Genomic DNA, 22,468 nt, shown 5'->3' with positions numbered 1-22,468 from the left:
ATTTTCTAAGATAGATTAAAAATGTCTGTTTAATCAAACTTTCTTATTGTCTTGAAGATAAAACTAGGCTAATTTAAAACAAATCGTTTATATGCAATATCTTTTTGCCTAATTTATATTTTTTGTCAAATATTTCATATTTATGCGCCCCATTTATTACATATTTTCCAATTCTGGGATCTTACATTTTTCTCGCGTCTGTCTACCACGTCCGTGATCTCCTCGTCCTTCCGGTCTTGTTCAAGATCCTTCTCCAGACTGTCCAGCGTCTCGGTACTCTCCGACGACTTGTTTCTCCTGTCCGAATCCAGAGTATCCGTGCTGCCCAGCTCCGAGCTCTCGGAGGATTTCTGGAGCCTCGGCGGCTTTCTGGTAGGAGTCGGCCGCCTTTCTCCGTCGTGATCGTCGCCGGAAGCCACTACGTCCATCATACTGGTACTCGGCACCCTCTTCGGCGTCCTTCTGACCCTCCTGTTCTCTAACCTATCCTCCACCTCCAGATTGTCCGAGCTCTCGGACGACATTCTCTTCGTCGATCGTTTGCCGCTCTTCGGAACGTCGTCGTCCAACATCACCTCTGCTTCGGCATCATCCTTCATCTCGCTCATGTCGATCTTCTCGAAGCTCTCGGACGACTTGGAGATGCTCTTCGACAGCCTCCTACCGCGCGACAGATTGATGTCGGACACGCTGCTCCTCTTCTGCAACTCGTGGCCGACCTCCTCGTCGACGCAGCCGCTCTGCTCGAGCAAGTCGAAGCTCTCCGACGACTTGGACATCGCCTTCGAGCTCCTGCGCGCCCGGAAGTCGAAGCTGCTCCGTCGCCGCTCGATCGAGTCGTCGCTTACCAGCGGTTCGATCGCCTCCAGACTGTCCGACGACTTGGAGACGCGGTCGGTGGATTTGGAAATCGGCAACAGTCTTCTGACTGAAGGCACCGGCTTAACCTCGTACTCGGCCAGTTTGTCGAAGCCCTCTTCGGTGGACTTTGAGAACCAGCAGCCGGGAGACGAGTCCAGGCTGTCCGGCGACTTGGACAGTCGATTCGACGAGGACCTCCTGCGCGGCAGCTTCGCCTCCAATTCCTCGAACACGTCGGAGCCCTTGGATATCCGGTTGGACGGCCGTCTGTTGACCGACACCCATCTGACTTCTGGCTGTTCCTCGACGGCGGCGGCCATCTCCGCGTTGCCACGCGACGTCGTCGTGACATCCAAGCTGTCCGGCGACAGCGAGGTCGCGCTCGCTTTCCTCGGCAGCCTGGATTCCAATTCCTCGAAGATGTCGGAGTTGCGCGACAGCCGACTCGACGACTTCCTGGTCACGCCGACGGTCCTGGGCGTTGGTTCCGTCGGCGATGACGCGCTGCTGGTCATTTGCGGCTGTTGCTGCTCCTGCTCCTGTTGCTCCAGACTGTCCAGAGTGTCCTCCGCGATGGTCGGTGGTATCGACGGCGAACTCGGACCGCCCGCGTTGAACGACGTCGTCGTCGACGCCGTGCGACGCGGTGGACGTCGATTCTTCGGACGCACAGAAATCCGGTGATGCGCCGCCGTGTGATTCAGACTCGCGCTTTCTAATTGCGCTATTGTGCGGAGAAGAAATATCGTTTACACGGCTGCTATCGAAATACCGTGACTTACGAAATAACCAAGTATTTCGAAAAAGTGAAAAAAAATCGTATTATGCAAATTTTGGAAATATTCGCATCTCGATAGTGTTATTTGCTCTTCCATAATGTAAGAGCTATAAAATTTTTTTTTCAATTAATCTCTTTCTCATTACATTAAGTTTTATCAAATTTTTAAAACATTAATTAATTAAATAAGAACCTACTTAGACGAGCTGTAATTTGTAACGAAATTCAATTCTATTAGAATTCTAATAGAATTCTATTTATGATTTTTTGCGTTGTGTGATACAAGAAATATTTGTAAAATCGAAAAATGCAAAGGAGAAAACAGTTTTTAATTCGCAACAGAATTCGAGATAAAAGTCTATTTATAATTTATGAAATATATTTAAAAAATCGGAATATCATGCAAAATATTGATATATTTTTTAAATACATATTTAAAATACATAATATTTTGTATATTTTAATTTTTCAAATATTTTCATAAAATGTATGTCATAAAATTATAAATAGACTTTTATCTCGAATTATGTCGCCAATTAAACTATTTCCAGCGAGTTTTATATAGCAATGATAAGACTTCAGTGTTCTTGATATCAAAGTGCAAAAAATATTAAGCGATATTGAAAATTAGTAGAAAATTACAATATTTTGAACGAGCATCATGAAATATTTCTAAATTTATTTGCAAATTTAAAGTTCAATCAAATAACTAAATAGACAAGATTGCAAATCGTGATTATTCGAGTGAATCAAAGGGCTGTGAAGCAATGAAACTGTAACGTTCTGTAAGACTTACGTAAATCTTCCTTGGCCACCGGAACGGTTCGATCAACCGCGTCTTTCGTTGATCTCGTAATCTACATTAAAGAAAAAAAACAAGAATTACTTCTGTTATCTAATCAGTTCGATTGCGTTTAGGTGTCACGCAATGCCAACGAATCTTAATCCGCGATGTATCGCGACGGTATCATTTTTGAGGATCCATCCGTCAAAAAATCTCGATGAAGACGAATCCTTCGGACAAAAGATCAAACTCTTCACCTTTCTTGCTTGCATCTATTTCTATATTTTACGCATCTTTTTATATTTACAATGTATCTTTTCTTGCATAAATCGCAGATACTGTAAGCCATCCGTCAATTTTTCCCCCCGCGATGCAATCGCACGCGACGCGAATGCGACGAGGACAGAGGCTCTACGTGGGACGCGACGCAATGTAATTCCCGACGCCGTTACCGGCGTTATTCTCGATGGTCGCACAAGCGCGAGCACGTCGCCCGGGCTCTAACGGTATTGTGAGCCGCCGCCGCCGCCGCCGCCGCCGCCGCCGTGGAGTCGAGTCGCCGAGTGTGCCGGCGCGGCCACTTAACCGCGATCGGTGGCTTCGGAAACCGGTCGCAGGTGCGTCGCCGCCTGTTTTCAGAGTCATTTCCCGCGCGAGCTATCGCACCGCGCCGGCGAGGACGATAACGGGGCGAGGGGGAGGAGGTGGGTAAGGCGAGCTCGGATCTGTCCGTCTTCCTAACCGGCGCGTAATTGCACGGACGAACGCGCGATTCACGCGAACCGATCGTCGCACGGATGCAGCACGGAGAGACGATAATGAGGCACGGGTGAGTGACGCGAATATAGCTGAACGCTCACCCTTGACCCGTTAAAATCATTTCTATGCGGAGCACAAAAGTCCGATATATCCGATTTATCCTGAAATTATTCATTTATCCTCAATATTGTGCTGCAATATTGAGTCTCCTGTCGAAAAGCAAATTACCTACAATACTAAGTGATGCAGCTTTTATTTGACAATGTCAGCAATATACATAATTTTATGGGAAATTTCAAAAAGTTTTCTTATTTCGTAAAAACGTAAAACAGATTGTCAAAGTTCATTCAATACATTTATCGAAGAGACACACAATTTAGAGCAACATTTAAGATAGTCGCTGCTATCGATCGTTCGTTTACCTCAACCGTATCCTCGACGCGAATTTGTTCCTTCGCAGCTCGGGAGATCCTGAGACTCGACGTCGTATCTGGATGTTTCAATCTGAGGCGATCCTCAATCTTGTACAATGGTCTGATCGACACTGCTGATGCATCCGCGACCTTGTCCTTAGAGTCGTACATAAATCGATTACACAATTGTTTGCTTTATTATTTTTTAACATCGAACTCATCTATCGAGTACACAATTTCTCGGATTTTGCTAATCTAACGCGAGATTGCTAATCATTTTCTATTATAATACTTGAAAATTTATGTCAACTATCTTTGAGTCTCCGTTAAATATTAGTTTAAAAAAATGTTTAATAATTTCTTAATATTTTCTAACATTAACATTTTTAAGTAAGTTTTTTTCAGCATTGCTTTGGCTGTTCTAATTGCGACAGTAAATTGCATTTTGATTCCGTTTATGATTTATTGCTGTAAAATGCACGCTTATTCGCGATTCACGTTAGAAACCTCGTTATTTATCATTCGACCGATTACCTCGATCGTGCCGGAGTCGATTCGAACAGTGTGCTCTCTCTTGACAATCCGTTGACCTTTCGGAAGAATCATCGTCGTCGGCGAAGATGCCAATCTCGTTCGACCGTCATCCTTGTTAAAAGTTCCGATCGACACTATTGGCTGGCACTCAAACTTGCCCTTGAGTTTTTACATAAAACTCAAATTAATCATTTGCGCCCATCGAATATTCAATCGATTGCTCAATTATTGTCTTCCGTGCAGAGATTCGACTAGTGAGATTTCGTTGCGTTCAAAACTTCGAGGTAATTTGCTATATATTACATTGTAACATTAATTTATTTCATTAATATTCAATGATATGATGCAATATTAATAAAAAATATAACAATATAGTTAATGTAATGCGGTATTATTTATAATTCTGTAAGAATACGATGTAATATTGATGAAAATATAATTGCGATAATGCAACTAATGACAGATACGTTAGATACACTTATTGTTGGCGCAATTTTTGATTAATATATGTTTTTGTTTGATATCACAGAGATATACGGTTATAGATGCACAGATATAAATTTAGATATATGTATCCATCAGTTTAATCGCCATTATCAGCTCAAACAATCGATAGCGCGCACCAACGCCGTAAATAAATAAACGAATAAATTAGACACAGCTTCACGCGAGAATGTTGCATTCGAAATAAATTAGAACAATCGCTCGATGAATCACTCGCAACGAGATCCTCCGCTAAACGAATCGGCCGCACGATCGCGATCGACACCGTCGATTTACCTCATTCGCGTATTCCGCGCGCGTTTCTTTCTTCACCCGAAGCGTGAAAGGCGCTTCTATCTTCACCTGCGTAGAAGGCGCCTCTATCTTCACCTGGCACACGGAAAGCGTTTCTTTTTTCGCCTGGCACGTGGAAAGCGCCTCGATCTTCTGCACGGAGTGCCTCTGTCGCGCTTCCGCCCTCGATCTCGATCGCTCGATCTCGATCTTGCGCGTCGCGAGGGGTTTGCCGATCGGGCTCGGTATCTCGAAATCCGTCGCCCGATCCTTGCAGCCGTAAACGCCGATGGTGATCTTCGGCGCCTGCGACTCCACTAGTCCATCCGGGTAACTCTTGCACCGCGGCTTGCCGTCCTGCCGGCTCTTGTCGATCAGCCGCCGCCTCTCCACCGGGTTCAGGTTCAGCTGCTCGATTATCGCCCGTATGTTCGACGATATGCTGGACTCGCGATGCGACACCACCATGATGACGGTAGCGGAGCGCGTAACCGGATCACAATACTTTCCACGCGGTGTGCAGCGGACTTGTTCCGCGATTCATACGAAGCTTCCGGCTGGGAACGCACCGTGCCGTCACGACAGTTCCCTTTCTATCAAGTCAATTTTTACACTGATTCTACTGTTTCCGATTCTCCCCTCGTAACTTCGACATATCTTTTATTCAGCAGCGAATTAAGTTGTCCATACGTGTCTCGCTGATGAGTTTCCTAATTGCAGAAATTTATATCAAAAAATTGTTTATTCAATTCTCAACTTCCCACTTTCTAATTCGTGTTAATTAATTTTGCACTTGTGCGTCAAATAAACCGAAATCCTGATTAAATTATTAGTAAAATTTTTCATTCAGGCGCTAAAATATTTTTCATAATTTACAATTAATCTAATCTCGTTTAATCTTTAACATTATGCTGCTGTCGATAAAATTTTCCGCGCGATAAATCGTGTTCAATTTCGATTCTACACTCGCGAATATTTCCCACGCGTGTCTCTAAGCAAAAAACAAACTGCAATGTCGCGCCAGTTTTCCAATTCCCATAGAGTCGTGCCGAATTCGCAGTTCTTGCAATTTCATTCATCAACTCGCTTTGATTTTCCGCTCGGATGCGCGGAATTCAATTTTCTACGCGTGTGTCTTCAAACGAACGGAGAAACAGCGTCACGCCGTTTCCCCATGATTGCCGCGAATTTGCACCGCAAATTTATTCCGCCATCCATTAGATTAGATTTTCCATTTGCGTGTCAATGAGATTTTCTATTGAATGCTAAGAACGCTACGCGAGTTGATACCCGCGGGAGAACAATTATAAGGCCGCTTCTAGCCGCCTCGACGAGTACCGCCTGGGCTACCTGGTTTTCGCAATTAACCGCGCACCCTTTCACAGAACTTCACACGGGCCAGCCGACCGCCTCGTCCTCGTTTCCTCGACCTATAAGGATCCACGCGATCCCGATCGCTTCCCACGCGATCATCTCTCTCTCGCGCCGTCGCGCCCTCGCGTTCTATCCTCGCGATCATAAACCAAATTGCACGTGTCGATCCCGACGAGATCGCGCACTTCGTGCTGACCTCGAAAATTCTATAAATAACCGCTCCTCCCTTCTCTCTCTCTCTCTCTCTCTCTCTCTCTCTCTCTCTCTCTCTCTCTCTCTCTCTCTCTCTCTCTCTCTCTCTCTCTCTCTCTCTCTCTCTCTCTCTCTCTCTCTCTCTCTCTCTCTCTCTCTCTCTCTCTCTCTCTCTCTCTCTCTCTCTCTCTCTCTCTCTCTCTCTCTCTCTCTCTCTCTCTCTCTACTCGTGTAACTGTCCGCTCGTAAAATTTGAAATGCCGCTAATTAACTTTAAGTCGCTAACGCACTTTCCAATTCGCATAATCGATTAAGAAGCCGATTGGCGTATCGAGCGAATCGGCTCTCAAATGAAACATATATATTCTCGTATCTTTCTTTCTTTTTTTTTTCAATACCTCCATTAAGTGAATTTTGCACGCGCTGTTTTCGATTTTGAAACGTGAAAGCGAGCGTCGTGGGAAAAACTCGAATTTCGATTTCTTCACTCCATCGCCGATCGGGAAGTTCGTGCCGGGAGATAGACGGCACGACGTTTCGGATCGACCCACGTGAATCGCCCACGATACATTTGCTCAATACCTCCGTGATTCCTCTCTCGCAATCGTTAAACATCACCGTCGTACGTTCACATTTGTTTTAGCGCGACACAAAGGGAAATCAAAATACTGCCTCGACCTCGATATGACGTCAGCTCCACTCGCGAACGATTCTACTCTTGAAACGATGCGCCCCCCCCGATTAAAATTCACTTGCGCAATTTTTAGCTATTATCTCCTTTCGACTTGATCAAATTCAATTGGTCTTCGGGCTGATGTAATCATTTAATTAACCAAGATAATTTTAATTAATAAAAATAGAAAGTAATTTCGAAATATAAAATTTTCAGCGTGTTGCTTGTGAAATAAATGAAACATAAATGTACTAAAAAAAAAGAAGAAAAAAAAAGAAGAAAAAAAAAAGAAATCTGACTTAATCGAATAATTTACGGGCCGAATCGATAATGAGCGTTGCTTTAATACATAAATGGAATGTTGAATAGTTTAATATCTCGCATCTCGTAATTATATAACGCGAATACACACACGCGAATCACATGTAGTCACGCATGGCACCGCGACTAATCTGTATTATCATATTCCGCAAACCTATCAATAAGTATTTATCCACCGGTTTACGTTCAAAGCGAATACGCACGTAAGTAACGCGCGCTTACGTGTCATAACTAACGGATATTGCGGAATAGAACAATTTTTCACGCGGCCGAGAGAAAGTAGAGTCGATAACTCCAAGGAAACGGACTAAACAAGGCAGAACTCTTTACGTGTCGCAATTGATAATCGCGATAATTGTGTAACGCAATGTCTGCCAGTGCTCCGAGCGCCGATGTTTCCAACCGACGAGCATCGTTTCCGATTTTATGTATCATTATTATCGCGTTAAAAAAAACCGTATTTTCATTCAATAATTGATTTTTTTCGCAGTGTCGCAAGTTCGCCGCATATTTAATTCTAATATCGCACTTTCGCTCTATTCTCGACCGCGTTTCGTATAAAAAAAATGTCTAACGCCCAAAATAATCGCGCTGTTGAAATATATTACTTTTCGCATCCGAATAAATATTGACTTAAGTAAAACATTTCATTTTTCGAGCTGTTTTTTTTCTGCAGCAACTAAGTTTTCCAAATATTTTACTGCAAACATCGACGTTTTAGAACAAAAACACAGAGTGCTGGAAAATCGGAATTGTTTAGAAAATATTTTAATTAATCGCAAGTATAAGTGTAAGAACATTCGCGAAGAAATAAATTTATGAAAAATTATTGTTCGAAGACAAAGGAGCTTAAACACGAGAAGATTCTTTTACGCTCCGACGACTTTGTAACTTTTTCTCTCGTTCGCCGAGTTGATCGAGACCCCTATTTCCACGTCGGTTCGAGTCAGTTTCTCCATGCAATCGCGGTTGCAATTTGCGGACGCAGCAGCGCCTTGCAGCTGCGAATGCACTTGACGGATGCGAGCCGCACCTCAGATGAAATGCATTATTGATGGTTCCGCAAAAATGTATCATTTGCACAATAATGTTGAATGTGTGTGTGTGTGTGCGCGCGCGTGTGCGTGTGTGTGCGTGTGTATTGTGCGCTTAGAGGAATATACTCTACAGCCGGCTGCTCGGGCATCGTTAGAAATAATTGCGAGCAGCGCGAGAGATCTCATCGCGATTGTGATGCTGAATTTTTCAACAGCCGCGTGAAAGTCGCGCGAGGCGGGATTATGCGGACATTATTTATTTGGACAGGAATAAAACGTGGAACAACATTTTGAGGAGTTATCGCACCACCTGCCGTCTTCGTTATTTATCGTCGTGCTTCCGCGCAGAGTTTAGTTGGCGAAACAAAAAATCCTTAATGCAACCACGCGAAGATAAGCATCGGGCGATTTCTTCGAGTCGATTTTCCTTTTTCTGTTTTTTTTTTTTTTTTGTTCTTTTTATTTCGTCAATATTTCACGCGGTCTCGCGAAATAGCAGCGCGATAAACGCGCATCCGTCCGAGCAGCATGCGCGATTTTGCGTCACAGAGAGGAGGATGTTGGAAATCTGGCACGCCACGCGCGAAAGCCGCGCTCGCGTTTCCGCGGCATTGTAAAAGCTGGCTGATACGAAATCAGGGGGGGAGGGGGGGAGAGGGGGACACGGAGCGACGGTAAAATGGAAGCGGGAACGCAACTATGCGGGTCAATTGCTCCGAAAGGTCGTGAAACAAACGCGCGTTAGATAAAGACGCGGATTTTACCTCTGACGAACGTGAATTGCGGATACGCAACGTAGCTATTAAGTGCGGCGCAATTATATTTCAATTTTCATAATTACGATACGCATAATTGTTGCACAAATATTAGTCAAGCAATTAAGTGTACGATGATTGAGTGAAAAATATTGCATATGAGCGATAAATTCATATTTAATTATATTTTTAGGTGCAATTGTTAAAAAAGAAGCGCGAAATTCCGACGTTTACTCTGGAAATAGTGCGGGCGATTGTAGGTTTTGCTAATAGGACGCGTTTGAAAGTATCGTAATTATGACTATTATGTGCATAAAGACGGTGATTACATCCTTGCGCCATGCGGGCCCTTTCTTTTCCTCTTTTCGCGCCGCCTAGCAGAGCAGCGGTCACGCTTCTAGCACGTCCCGAGAACCCGTTTCGAAAGAAAGAGAACTTGCTTCTAAGTGACACGCGCGGAATACGGTTTAAGGTCCACCTAGTTCTCACGACGCATTTCGCCATTGCCGACCTAACTGCGCGCTCCCTAATCACGTCGCGACCGGATTTAATGCGACATTAATAAACCCGACGGACTACATGCTTTCCACGAAATGCATATTTCGGCCACTTTTACTTTGATTTGTCGGTCAAACATTAGAAAACATAGTAACGCAAACACCTTCTTTAACTCGAGAGAGCGTATTTTATTATATTTTTATAACAACAAAAATAATTGTTTGAGAAAAATAATTTTGATAGTTTTTTAATTCTGATTAATTTGACAAATTTATTTTAATTAGAATTGGCTGGAAAGCAATTATTTTAATAAAATTTCAGTATATTATTTAATCAATAAAAAGTTAATATTCTCAATCAGAGTTGCTGTTTTTCAATAACTGAATATTGAATAGCGATTTTATAAAAGCAATTTAAAAAAAGTTAAATAACAGGTAAAATAAAGCTATTTTTGGCGACAAATCAATTTCGCTTCTTGATAACGTATCACAGTACACAATAAATCTTTTAAAACCAAAGGACGCCATTTGCACGACAATACATATTCAGATGTTCAACAAATGTAGTTTGCATGTTCTTTTCAAGAAGTACAGTTACACGTAGCTCAATAGAAAGTCATCCTGCAATATGAAATGATTTTTTTAAGCACGATATAATCTAGAAAATTTAAGTGCAATCTAAACCAATCAATATTTTTAAACAGTTATACAACATTGCGTCATGTCGATTATAAGATGAAGAATTTCATACACTTAAGGACATCGATTTCTTTTTTTTTTTTAATGTCAAAAGTTTCGCAGAAGAAAAACTGTAATTGAATTTACGTAAAACATTATGTGCACAAGATTATTACATGAACCGCCATAAAATCTCGCTTCTAAAAACCCACTCACTGTAACTGACCGATAACTGCCTAATTCATGCGTGGTCCAGCCAGTTTGTTAGCCTTTCCGGTGCATAAACAACAAGCCATTTCACGCGAGACGCATCCGCAGGAAGAAAGTGACTCTCGCAGATCGCGCGGCCGCGATAGCAACGCGAAACATCACTGCGGAATGATTTACATTTCGCCAGAATTTCCCGCACTTTTGCGATGCGCTCTCCGTTCGCAGCGCCACTGATCGAGATCGGAGTGGCGGGATGAAAAAAAAAGGGGAGAAAAGAAGCTGATCGTTTGTTCTGCCGCCGTTTTGTGCGCGCTAACGATTATTGCATGAAACAGAAAGAGAAAATGTGGAAAGTGAAGTACAAAAGATACAGCTCTTTCCGATATTTTTCATCATCGACGAGAAATCGAAGATGTTCGCGAGATACGCTAGACGAGACGCGCACGTCCGCGATTTGGTGAAATTAAGAGAAGAAACCGAGGAATTATAGAGGACCGTGACGACATCGTGAGAAAGTTATCCGAGATATTGTGTTACCGCGCAGCTGTTTGAAATTTGCGTCTCGAGTTTCGATTTATTTATCGAGAGCGGGCTTTCGTCGCGCATCGATATTTCTACGCGCTTCATCCGCGATCTGTGTCATCTTTTCTTTCATCGCGATCGATGGGCGTTTTAGTGTCTTAAAATATTGTCGAGTACAAAAAGAAGAAATATCGAATGTTTATTTGTGACATACAAACATTTGCATAGAAAGAGAGAAAAAAAGTCTATCTTAATCGTATAACGTCAGAGAAATAAAATAATAAAACCGAACGTTTTCCTTGCACAATAATTATTTATTTTTCTAAATTTTATTTCTCGCGAAATTAAAAATACTGCAGTCTGAAATGAGTTCAAGTATAGATATTGTACTAGAGAAGATACAATTAACATAATACTCGAAGGAAAAATTGACGATTGATTTGTGTCACGCGACACGGTGAAAGCCGGAGATTCGCGTGATTTAATAAAAAAAACGTCACGGAACGGAGATCTCGAGGGAAGCGTTTGCGCGCTGCATTTACATCTGTACCTGCCCTTGAGGCACTTACACGTGTGTACGTTTGAAGAAAGTAAATGGTAGATCGCGGAGCGGAGATACCAGCGGCCGCGCACTCATTATATAAATTGCGGACGAAGCGTTTAATTCGGGCTCGCGCGGCTAATACAGCGAATGAACAATGCGGCAATTAAACAGCGCTGCATTTACGCGGCGGGCAACAGGAGCAGATTGTTGCACGATTATGAATGCTGTGTGAATTCGAAGAAGTTTTCACTATCTCGCACGGTCAAACTTCCATGCACTTACTAATTCGCGTCGGCCGGCCTTTAATTGCAAAATGAGCGAGTACGTGACGCGATAAGCTATCGCTGGCGCTCGTTTCCACCTTTCTTATTAAATAAAACGCGACTCGATTCCGAATTGACTTTTGCGGATTTTATCTAATCGCCGTGCGCTTAAACTCGCATTGTTCAGCGAGCGAGAGAAAAACAGAAAACGATTGCGATTAATAATTACGTCGCGCTAATTGAGATCAGTAAAATCGAAGAATTTAAGTGATTATTGCTCGACCATAAACAGACTATTGATTCAATGTTGAATAAAATGTATGACTTTATTGACAAATAAATATTTATTTATTATATAAAAATGTATATATATAACTATGTAATTTTATTGGGAATTAAATCATTTTTATTTAATACGCAATATTATTACTCGTATATATATTTATATTCGTACTTTCACTCAACATAAAATATTCTGATCTGCAGCGTGTTTTCAAAAGAAACAAAAGAAGAGATAATTCAACAAATTATAGAAGATTATGCGCAAATCTGTTCCCTGATCGAAGTTGTTCTTATTACCGAGAGTTACTGTGTGCGGAGCTTTTGAAATGTTATAATCATAAATGCAAAATTGCGACGAAAGATTACGAGGAAACGCGTAGCGCCTTGTATTTGCATATGGCACGCACGCATGTGTATGTGTTGCAATTTTAGTCTGCAACACATAGAGAGTGAGAGAAAGATGAGTTATCGAATATAGAAAGGACTTATGATACTGCGGTTCGACCCAGAAATGTAAGAAATTGCAGAATCGTTCAACCGAAACCAAGCTAATGGCGATATCGTTTCGAGCGCAAAATAAAATATTTTTGCGCGGAATAATAAAAGTACGCGAAATAATTTGTATAATCATTTCGACTTGCTGTTATTTATATTACATGAAAAATAATTTAGATATTCAGATAACCAAAGAATTTTTATATTTCCATATTCTTGTATTTCCTTAATTATTTCCCTGCTAAATAATTTCTGCAGAACAATGATGAATGAAACGTAAGATTCTATATTATTTAATTTTTCGCTTCAATAACATGTATTGTTTATAAAAATTTTATGATACTTTTTACTGTGCTTTTGCATTCTAGAAAAATGTAAAATGGTAGCCGCGTATAACATTCAAGCGAATTAGAAACACGGTTAAAAAGACATTTAATTATCGCCGTTCATAATTAACGCGCGCTCACGTTACCGAAGTGCAACGATGTAGTTTCCACGACACAACGAGCGACTCGAATTGACTGCGCCGACCGACTTACGACTAGTAAATTTCAGGTGATTCGACATAAGATGGCGAGCGTAAAGGAGCGCGAGAGAAGCGCGATAAGATCCGAGATACCGTCGCGAGTGCCTCCGGCCGATCGGTTAAACAACAGTACAGGAAGCGCGAGAACCGCCGCCGCGATCGGAATATCAATCTCGTCGCAATACGCGAGAAATCATCGGAAAGAAAAGAAGGCGCGAGTCTGTTCCGATGAGTGCATTCACTTAGCGATGCGAGGAAAGAGGAAGTACGCGAGAGAGTACGAATGCATGCTAATTTTCATCGTTCGCTCGTAACGACAACGAGAGTTCGTCCATCGACCCGGTAATCGTTCACGAGATCTTAGCAGAGTTCACGATCTCTATTCTATACTCGCAGCTCGTATAATAAATCTCTCACACGTGTGCGAGATTAATATAGATTATTTTCGTGCATGATATTGATTGTAAAACATGTGATTGATGACACATTTGAGAAAACAAATGCGAGTTAAATATATAAATACGCGTGCAATTTTCAATCTGATAAATGGAAAAATATATAAATTGTGCCTTGAGAGATAGAATCGACAATTAAACGAAAAATTGCATTTTGTTTTATCTTATCGATTTTTAACCAGATAGATACGGCTTATTCGATTGCTCCAGCTGGTGGACGTGTGAAGTTCGATGACGCGATATAACAAAGCGAAATACTTCTATCCAAATTTCGTCAATGTCATCGCAACATACGCGCGTCTAATAATCGCAAGTTAGAGTTTACATGTCTAAGATACCAAAAGAGCGTGATAGGACTTCGGTGAAAATTCCTTCTGGCCGACACTTCTCGTTTCTCTCACGTTATCAACGATTTGCAACGAAATCGCGCACACTCGCTCCTGCCGACGGTAACATTTCTTTCTCCGTCTCTCTTGATTTCGCACGATTAATTAGAATTACTAATTTCACGAAAAACACCGAGAGACTGGAGCGCAGAGACTTCCGGCGGCTCGTTCGTTGGCACCAACTGAAACGACGACTGTCGCCGTCGACCCGAAGGTCAGTGGCGATCGATCGGGATTTATGTAACGAGAAGCCCTTCACCCGATCGAAGGGGGCGGATACGTAAAACGTGAACGTTCACGCTTGTGTCACGCGGAAAACACGTCGCGGCGCGGTACTGACTGATTCGAGTCGAGCTGCGGATCCTTCGTTCGAGGCCTCCTCGTCCCGGTGGACTTCGACGGCAGTAGAAGTGGCAAGTGCCGGTCGGACCAAGTGGTGGAGACCTCAGGTACGTACGCCGACATTACGCGCCATGATTACAGCATTTTCGAGCCGCTCCGAGAAGAATTAATAAGCTCCGTTTCGAGTTGATGCGAGAGTGATCGAAATCCAAAACATATACGAACATATTCGATACTTGCAAAATTTAGCTTGAAAGTGCAATAACTGATTTCTTAACATTAATAAATTAATATCGTAATTTAGAATAAAAAAATACTTTTAATTATTTAAAAATTGGGTTTTTGATCTGCAATCCAAGAACTAATTCGAGTTCAAAAATTGCATCATTTGTGACATATTAATTATATTTTACAATATAATGTAGCGATACAATGTTGCGCTGTGAAGAGTTCATGTTTCTAGATTTTCGCCGTAAATAAATAAATAAGATAATTTTTTATTCAATTAAACATAAATAGCCTTTTACGTCTTTCAAACGACTCCTTGATTGAAATATTTCGACGTAAAGAAAAATTTACACGAGGAATTATTTTTATTTCTATTTCAATTCGTATGAATAAGTGAGATTTTTCTCCGTCGAGAGAGTTTTTTGTCCTTCCGAGAGCAATCAACTCTATATTCACGCAAGAATTTATCACTGACACGAAGATCAATGGTCACGAGTAGTTTAGGTTCCTATGTGATTTCTCCAGTGGAGGGTGTCAAGTCCCGTACGTCACTGAGCGCTTAATGGCCCCTGACAAGAAATAAAGAGAGGCGAAGTACGATCGAGAAGGCTGATCTACGAGGAATCGGACGAGGAGCCGCGCGCTAACGGTGCTACCCATCTCCCTGCTTGCCAGCTGTTGGCTGGAGCAAGAGTACGAAAGCTCTCTCGCCCGATCTCCTCTTTCATCCGTCATCTCTCGCCTAACATCGTCCGACGGGCAGCAAGAAGAGGAAAGAGATGAAACGATCTCGCCGTAAAAAAAAAAAAACCAATACCAGCATTGTGAACTTTGAAAGCTTACAAATTTACCTCGCGAGATTTGCATATTGTATCACAAGCGTTAACGGATCTTTTTGTCGGGAGCGCCGAACCGGTTTCGAGTTTCGTTGTCGCTCGTATCGGAAAAACTATGTCGCTTGCTTTTTACGCTCGAGCGAAATGCAAAAACCCCGAGGGTGAACTAATATTGGAAACCGAGCAACCGATACGGATCGCGCCGATCGCTTCGCGCGACTCTCGTTGCAATTAATGTTGCAAGTCGATGTCTATTCCGAGAAACGGTCTATTTTCTCTCGGCCGCCATTGCTCTCTGCCATTCACCTACAATCGCTCCTGCTCCTTTCTCGAGTTTAAGCGAGAGCCTTTCATAGCTCGTCGTCGCCGCGCGCAATTGTCGCGGCGCAACGATTCGCGATCATCGCGCGAACGTCGAATCGGATCATCGAGCGCTGCACTTTCGAGCGCGGCGATGTTTTGCTTCCTTCATCGCGGAACGAATAAACGATCGTGACCGGAAGAGATGGGATTTATGAAAATCGAGTTTACTGGAACGGATCCGGCGCACTGATCCTTGGTAACCGACATCCCGGTCAAGGTGGAAGAAGTTTCACGAAAAACAAGCGAAAGACCGCGTCACGATAAAATTCCTAAACTGTATAATGCCGGAATATTAAGATATGGTAATGAGATAATATGCGCAAAAGAAGCTACCTAAATAAACGAATAACAAGTATTACTGTTATTTCACGTATCGAAAAACTAATAAAAAAAAACTAAATCTCTCACTTTTATCCCATTTTCTTTTAATTATCGTATCTCCGAAATACCGTTATTGTTTTCGACTTACAGTAATTTCGATTACTCTATCGACTTATAATATTCAATTTTATAAAAATTTTAGGTCGTGGCAAGTCATTAAAATAATATTTGGCAGTGACGTCCATCTACGACGTAAAGACTCGTAAGGATTCTTTGGCCTTGTCGGCATGCCATGACGCGAAGGCATATTGCGCGCGATGTAACAAATGCCAGGCAAATACCAAACTGGCTTAGACCGACGGTCTGGTGGGTTCACGTCGCAAATGTCAAACCGCAACGCTGTGATTAGAGGCCGCGTGACCTCTATAAATCTCGCGTCAATTATCCGAAACTGTCTCTAAATGAATGAAGCCGAGGGACGTAAAAAAACAAAGCATTTATGGTATACACGTGTGACGTTTTCATTTGCGGAACGAGATAAACGACTAGCAAATCTTTCGACCGAAATGATTTATCGCATTCGATTAAATATCCTTCATTACTTGATTATCGCTTCGAGGTCGTAGACTCGCGTATTAGCGCTCAAATCACTTCATTAATCCGACTTTATCCTGACATTGACAAGAGAGAAAGAGAAGAGAAGAAAAATGTTCTTTTGTCTATCATTAATAAATTAAAATTATCTTATCTCTTATCACTATCTTATCTCGGAAACATAGAATACATAAAAAAAATAATATAACATGAACATGTAAGTATTGTGATACAATATATTTTTATAAGTTCTACCGTAAAAAAGTTATTTTCAAAAAGATTCAATCCATCAAATCACCCATCAAATATTATGTCTCGCATTTACTATTCATAAAATACGTTTAATGAGATTAAAATTCGAAATGTGTCTCTTAATTTGTTTAGTTGACACATTTGAGTTTCTTCGAAGAAAAGAATCGATATAGCTTGCATGAATCGAGTCAACGAACTTTGCCACTCGACGTCGCACTCGAGTCTCTTGGAATCCGCAGCGCGCTCGAAAAAAAAAGAAATTTACGTATTCATGTGAATGGTGGTTGACAGATAATAAAATGTGTTAAAAGTTGCTAAATAAATTTTTATACCATTAATGCTTGCGTAATATTTGCAAAAAAATTGCACTGTTACGTGCGAGTTAAAAATAGTCTATTTGTGTAAAACGTACGCACAGAATGATAAATATATAAAAATAATGTGTGAAAGCAAGATATAAATGCGTAAATATAATAGCCAATAATGTCAATTATCGCTTATTGAATCAAGGTGCATCTCTAGAGTATCTGACAGAGACATAAATCTACGATCTAATGCTGCTGAAAAAAAAAAAAAAAAATATTCGATAGCGGAGCCGCGAAATGTAATCATCGATCATCGATCGACCAGCAAAAAAAGGCTGGTCCCCTCGTTTTCTACTTACACAAGCATTTTCTCGCTCGAGTGCGCGCGAGACATCATCGCGAACATTAAAACACGTTTTACATAATATCTAGAAAGCCTCCGTTTAGACATATATTTAATTAAAAAATACGCCTGACAAACGCAGATAATATATCACGGACAAATAAGTTATAATCAAAAAATCAAAGATCAATAACTGTCATATATTGCTAAAGCGTATGAATGCCATTGCTAATGAAGTTAAGAAAGACATTGCTCCGCTCAGAAAAATAATAATATAACTATTTCAACGTGAAAGTCTCAGCATGCATTTTTAAAATATTTTAATTATGATTTTGTGTATCAAAATAATTAATTTTTTTACTATTAGTGTTTTACATTTTATTATCATTATTCCATTTTCTTATTTTAATACTGTTTGCAACTATCATCATAAGCTGCAATATTCTTCTTAAAAGTTTGAAAAATATCTAAAATTTCACTCCGACAAAATGGTGACTCTGTAATTTGCAGTAGCTCCAAGCTCTATGGAGATGACACTAACGCCCTCTCTAGTGCATAATGCTGCATTTATTGCATTGCATGATGACACGGTAAATGTACCTGTGCAACTATTTAGTACCACCTGCAATACCGACGAACGTTATAGCAAAGACCTTTTTCTACCGACAAAGTCCGCGTTTCTTTAATGCGCCGGTTGTCCACTACGATGAGTAGCGGCGTTTTTGTTCGACATGTTAACTTTGAAATGTAAACAAACGAGATAAAGCCACATGGTCTTATAATATGCTTGCGCTAATATTAATTGATATCAATCTTCTTCAAATTAAATCACTAAACAATTATGATTTTCATGCAACGAGACTCGAGAATCAAAATAGACACAGTCATAGTATAAGAATATCACTGTATCTCCAACTGAGACGAAATCGACATTGATTATAAAAAAAAAAGAATAAAAAATCTGGGTTGGAAGAAGATCGAGATGTGAATTAAAATATATTATAACGGATATCAAATATATTAAAACCAAAGGTTAAATTTACCAATCTTGCATCTACCTAAATTTGACTGGCAAATACAACTTTCTATTGTCATAATTTATCAGTCATAATAATAAATTATGCTCTCATGCAGATAAAACGTACATAAAATACTACTGAGATACTTTATATCGATTGCAAACAATCAATTCCAGATTGATAAATGGTGGCATCGTAAAAATCCGCGACATCTTTCACCTACGTTATTGATGTATCTCCAGCTACAGTAACTCGGTTATAGATATAATAAATTTATTGTTGCCAATCTGTCTGTCAGTCCGTCACGCGATAACGAAAGCGAGCCAGTGAGCGAGGAGCAGGAGAGGCGCGTCGAAACGCTCGGCGTTTGATCCGTGCTGCCAGGCCACGGGCCAAGTAACAGTAAACTTTATATCGTGCTCTTCGCTATTACGCCGTCTCCCGCCTCTACTTGTTCCTGCGCGCTTGCTATCGAAAGATGTTTGCCTTTCCCTCCACCTCCCGCCCGCCGTCGTATACTTTGTGACTACGTGACGTCGACTTTGATTTGATTTGATTTACGTCTTTGGCGTGGATGAGCAATTGCGGCTCGAGGAGAATACGTGTCCATAACGTCTCTTTTAGGCGTTAAATCACGAATATTGATTTCGTAATCGACTCTATTACAATTTTAATTCACACCTCGATCTTCTTCCAGCGCCGATTTTTTATTATTCTTTTTTATATAATCAATGTCGATTAGAATCTCAGTTGGGGATACAGTGATATTCTTCTACTATGACTGTGTCTATTTTGATTCTCGAGTCTCATTACATGAAAATCATAATTGTTTAGTGATTAAATTTGAATAATAGATTACGAAGTTGTGTGGATACAGCGTATCGTGCACAAAACAATAAAGTCGTGATAACAATTTAATTGCCAGCTGCAATCAATTTCTCTTTCAACGTGAAATCCATTGACTTTCCACCAACAGCGCGATCGTAGCGAGGACGTACAATAAACGCAACGCGTGTTTTTAATAGCAACGAAAACTGAGTCAGTGGTAAACAACAAAGAACCATGATTTCACGGAGCGGCGCGGCCCGATACAAACCGAGTGTATTGTTTTAAACAGTTGTCGTTCGCGATGAAGTCTGCAATAATAGTCGCTGACAGAGATTCATCGCGGAGCAGAGAGAAATAATTGTAACGCGGGCAGAACGTGCGAGAGAGAAGTGAAACAACGAAGAGAACAACCATAAAAGGGACACACAACGCGCATTCCCGCGTTCGGCTTCGTTCTCTTCGTCTCTTCCTCCTCTCTCCACGGTCCCGTCTTCATTGTCTTATATTTCGCGGGACGCTCACGCGTCGAAAGATCCGTAAACGTGTCACGATCCAAAAATATCCTCCGCTGGACGACTAATACAGATTCCCCAGAATAACTCCCTTGTTCATTGCGTTTAGCTACTTTTTTCGCGTAAAAGAAATTAAGTAAAATGAATTTTTGCATCAGAAATCAAAGTCTTTCCTTGGATAAATATATAAAAAATAATAATATTAACATTAACATAATCATTAATTATTAAATAGTGATATTAATGCAAATATTAATAATTAATAATAATCAATGGAATGAGTTCATACAATATTAATGCTAATATTAAGCTTCTATGGCTAAAAATAATTCAAACAGCCCAGCATTAATAATTTCATTACAATTTTCGTTATTAATATTACCTAAAGTGATTATTAGTTTCTATTATTCTTGAAAAATGTTATAAAATTCTAAAAAAATATAGTTTATTAAATACATACTATTATTACATACTATTATCGTTCCAAAATCTAGGAAAGTATTGTAAATTCTATGAGTCAATATTAAGTAAACTTACTTTAGCGATAAGATACAACTGAAAAATATTAGAAACCATTTCCTAAATATAATAATTAACGATAAGTTTTCGATATGACATATCGTTCAAAGTCCTAAACAGTGAACGAAATATCAGTGCACTCGCACGGATGCTTACGCACCACAAAGAATTTCCTGTTAACAGTTTCTCACTGGTGGATTCATATCTTTGTTCCTCATAGCATCGCGATTACGATGTATGAGCCACACTTCTAGTTTTCCAAGCATTATAACAAATATACAGGACGTTCTACTTTTACTGCATTATATTTTAATGATGGACTTTGTACCTAATTTATAAGCAAATTTTCTTTGAAACAAGATATTTGTGGTTTTCGAGTGGAAAATAAAGAAGCGATTTTTTAATTAAAAAATTGAAGTAAACTTTGCTTAAGCTCAAACTCCATAACAAAATTTACTCACAAAATATGCAATATTAAAAGTTGAAAAATTGCCGTAAACGCTGATGCGGTTCTTTTTAATATTTTCGATGGAAAAAAAGTGCCGGACAAAAAAAATCTTCCATTAAGAAATAATGCGATAAAAGTGGAATAAATGCCTCTCTGTATATTCAAAGCTGATAAAATAAAGCACCGAGATACGCCGCAGCCTTTTTCGGTCGAGCGACGACCTTAAAAAAAAGTTCCCGTTATGAACGTGGTGCAGCGGTACCGCCCGCATGCGAGGTGATAATACGAGTCGACTATAACGCGTAATCAACAAAAGTCGGTTCCCACGTTACGCGCGATTCGTTGGCAGCGCGCGCGCACAAAGGGTTATCTAATAGCGCGCGGGGACAAGATTTAACGGGTCTCCTTCGGATCTGCCATTCGCCACCTGTTGCAGAAATTCGCCGGTCGATTTGCGACATTAGCAGGATATCCGGAGGATGCGTTTTTCTTTTCCTCGCGTCGCGCGAGCGAGACGAATGGCAGAACCGGTGGGCAGGATATCGTGCACTCACCTTTGCCTGCTGGCTCTCCTCCGCGCCGCTCCTCTCCCCATGCTTCTCGAACACTGCGAAGCGGTTCTAAAAATGGAGAACCCAAATTAATACACTACACGAGTAACCACGGGAATATGCTAAAGTGTCGAATAAATAATCCGGCATAATCTCGATGTGACAAGCGAGTCGTTAGCGCGCCTCGCATCTCCGGGCGATGTGATAACGATAAATCAGTCAGCGGATTGCGAGCCTGAATATATATTTTTACGCGCGGGCGCGCGAAAGGCTAAGTGCAAGCGTGACGTAAGAAACGAAAGTCGATGACAGATTGTCACCGCGATTTTTGCGATGCGCGCTCGACGGCGGTGAAAGTTTATCGCGAAGCGACAACAAGAGGATCCTTCTGCTCTTTCGTCTCTCCTTACCCCGATTCTATTCCTCAGAGTCGACACGATCGAGGACGCGAGCAAGACTCTATTGAGCATTTTTCGCACTGACCTCGGCCGTCCTGCATCGCTGCTCATTTTGGAAGAACACCGCACACTTATCACACCTCGTGCACTGACGCACCGTAATTAGTTACCGTTACGTCATTCTCCGCAGAGGAATGACAATGAGACAAAGAGGGCGCCGGGCGTGCGAAAAAAAAAAAAAAAAAAAACGACGGTCGAAATTCGACGACTATCGCGCACCGCTCCGCCGTGACGCGCGAGCGATACTAAAACCACCGGCCGCGGATCGAAACTGCGCTCGCGACGCGCGGACCAACGCCGATACCGAGAATAAAAAGTAACGCTCGTCGCGGCGGCACTTTATCTCACCTCGGTGGTTTCCTGCTGATATCGCTCGCCGGCAGCCTGAAACGCAAAAGTGAAACGTGACGTCACTTATACACGGAATATATAT

At 41.3% G+C, this 22,468-nt stretch overlaps 1 protein-coding gene across 8 annotated transcripts in view; it reads right to left on the bottom strand.

The window, feature by feature from the left end:
• The window catches only part of LOC105669532 (dentin sialophosphoprotein-like), a 58,092-nt gene that overhangs the window by 2,247 nt on the left and 33,377 nt on the right, over positions 1 to 22,468 (bottom strand). For 5 of the 8 annotated variants that reach the window (XM_012362534.2, XM_067356524.1, XM_067356529.1 and 2 more), the window contains 4 exons: positions 22,384 to 22,419; positions 21,581 to 21,646; positions 2,436 to 2,496; positions 186 to 1,585 (listed from right to left, as the gene is read on the bottom strand). In XM_012362534.2, coding sequence (XP_012217957.1) covers positions 186 to 1,585; positions 2,436 to 2,496; positions 21,581 to 21,646; positions 22,384 to 22,419 — 1,563 coding nt within the window. Of the gene's footprint in view, positions 1 to 185; positions 1,586 to 2,435; positions 2,497 to 3,604; positions 3,752 to 4,129; positions 4,289 to 4,909; positions 6,538 to 14,068; positions 14,407 to 21,580; positions 21,647 to 22,383; positions 22,420 to 22,468 lie in introns of those variants that run through there. The other 3 variants (XM_012362538.2, XM_067356527.1, XM_067356530.1) reach the window with 3 other exon arrangements.

The sequence above is a fragment of the Linepithema humile genome, chromosome 1, assembly GCF_040581485.1.
Source record: "Linepithema humile isolate Giens D197 chromosome 1, Lhum_UNIL_v1.0, whole genome shotgun sequence".
Taxonomy (NCBI): domain Eukaryota; kingdom Metazoa; phylum Arthropoda; class Insecta; order Hymenoptera; family Formicidae; genus Linepithema; species Linepithema humile.
This window is presented reverse-complemented; position numbering and strand designations above follow the sequence as displayed.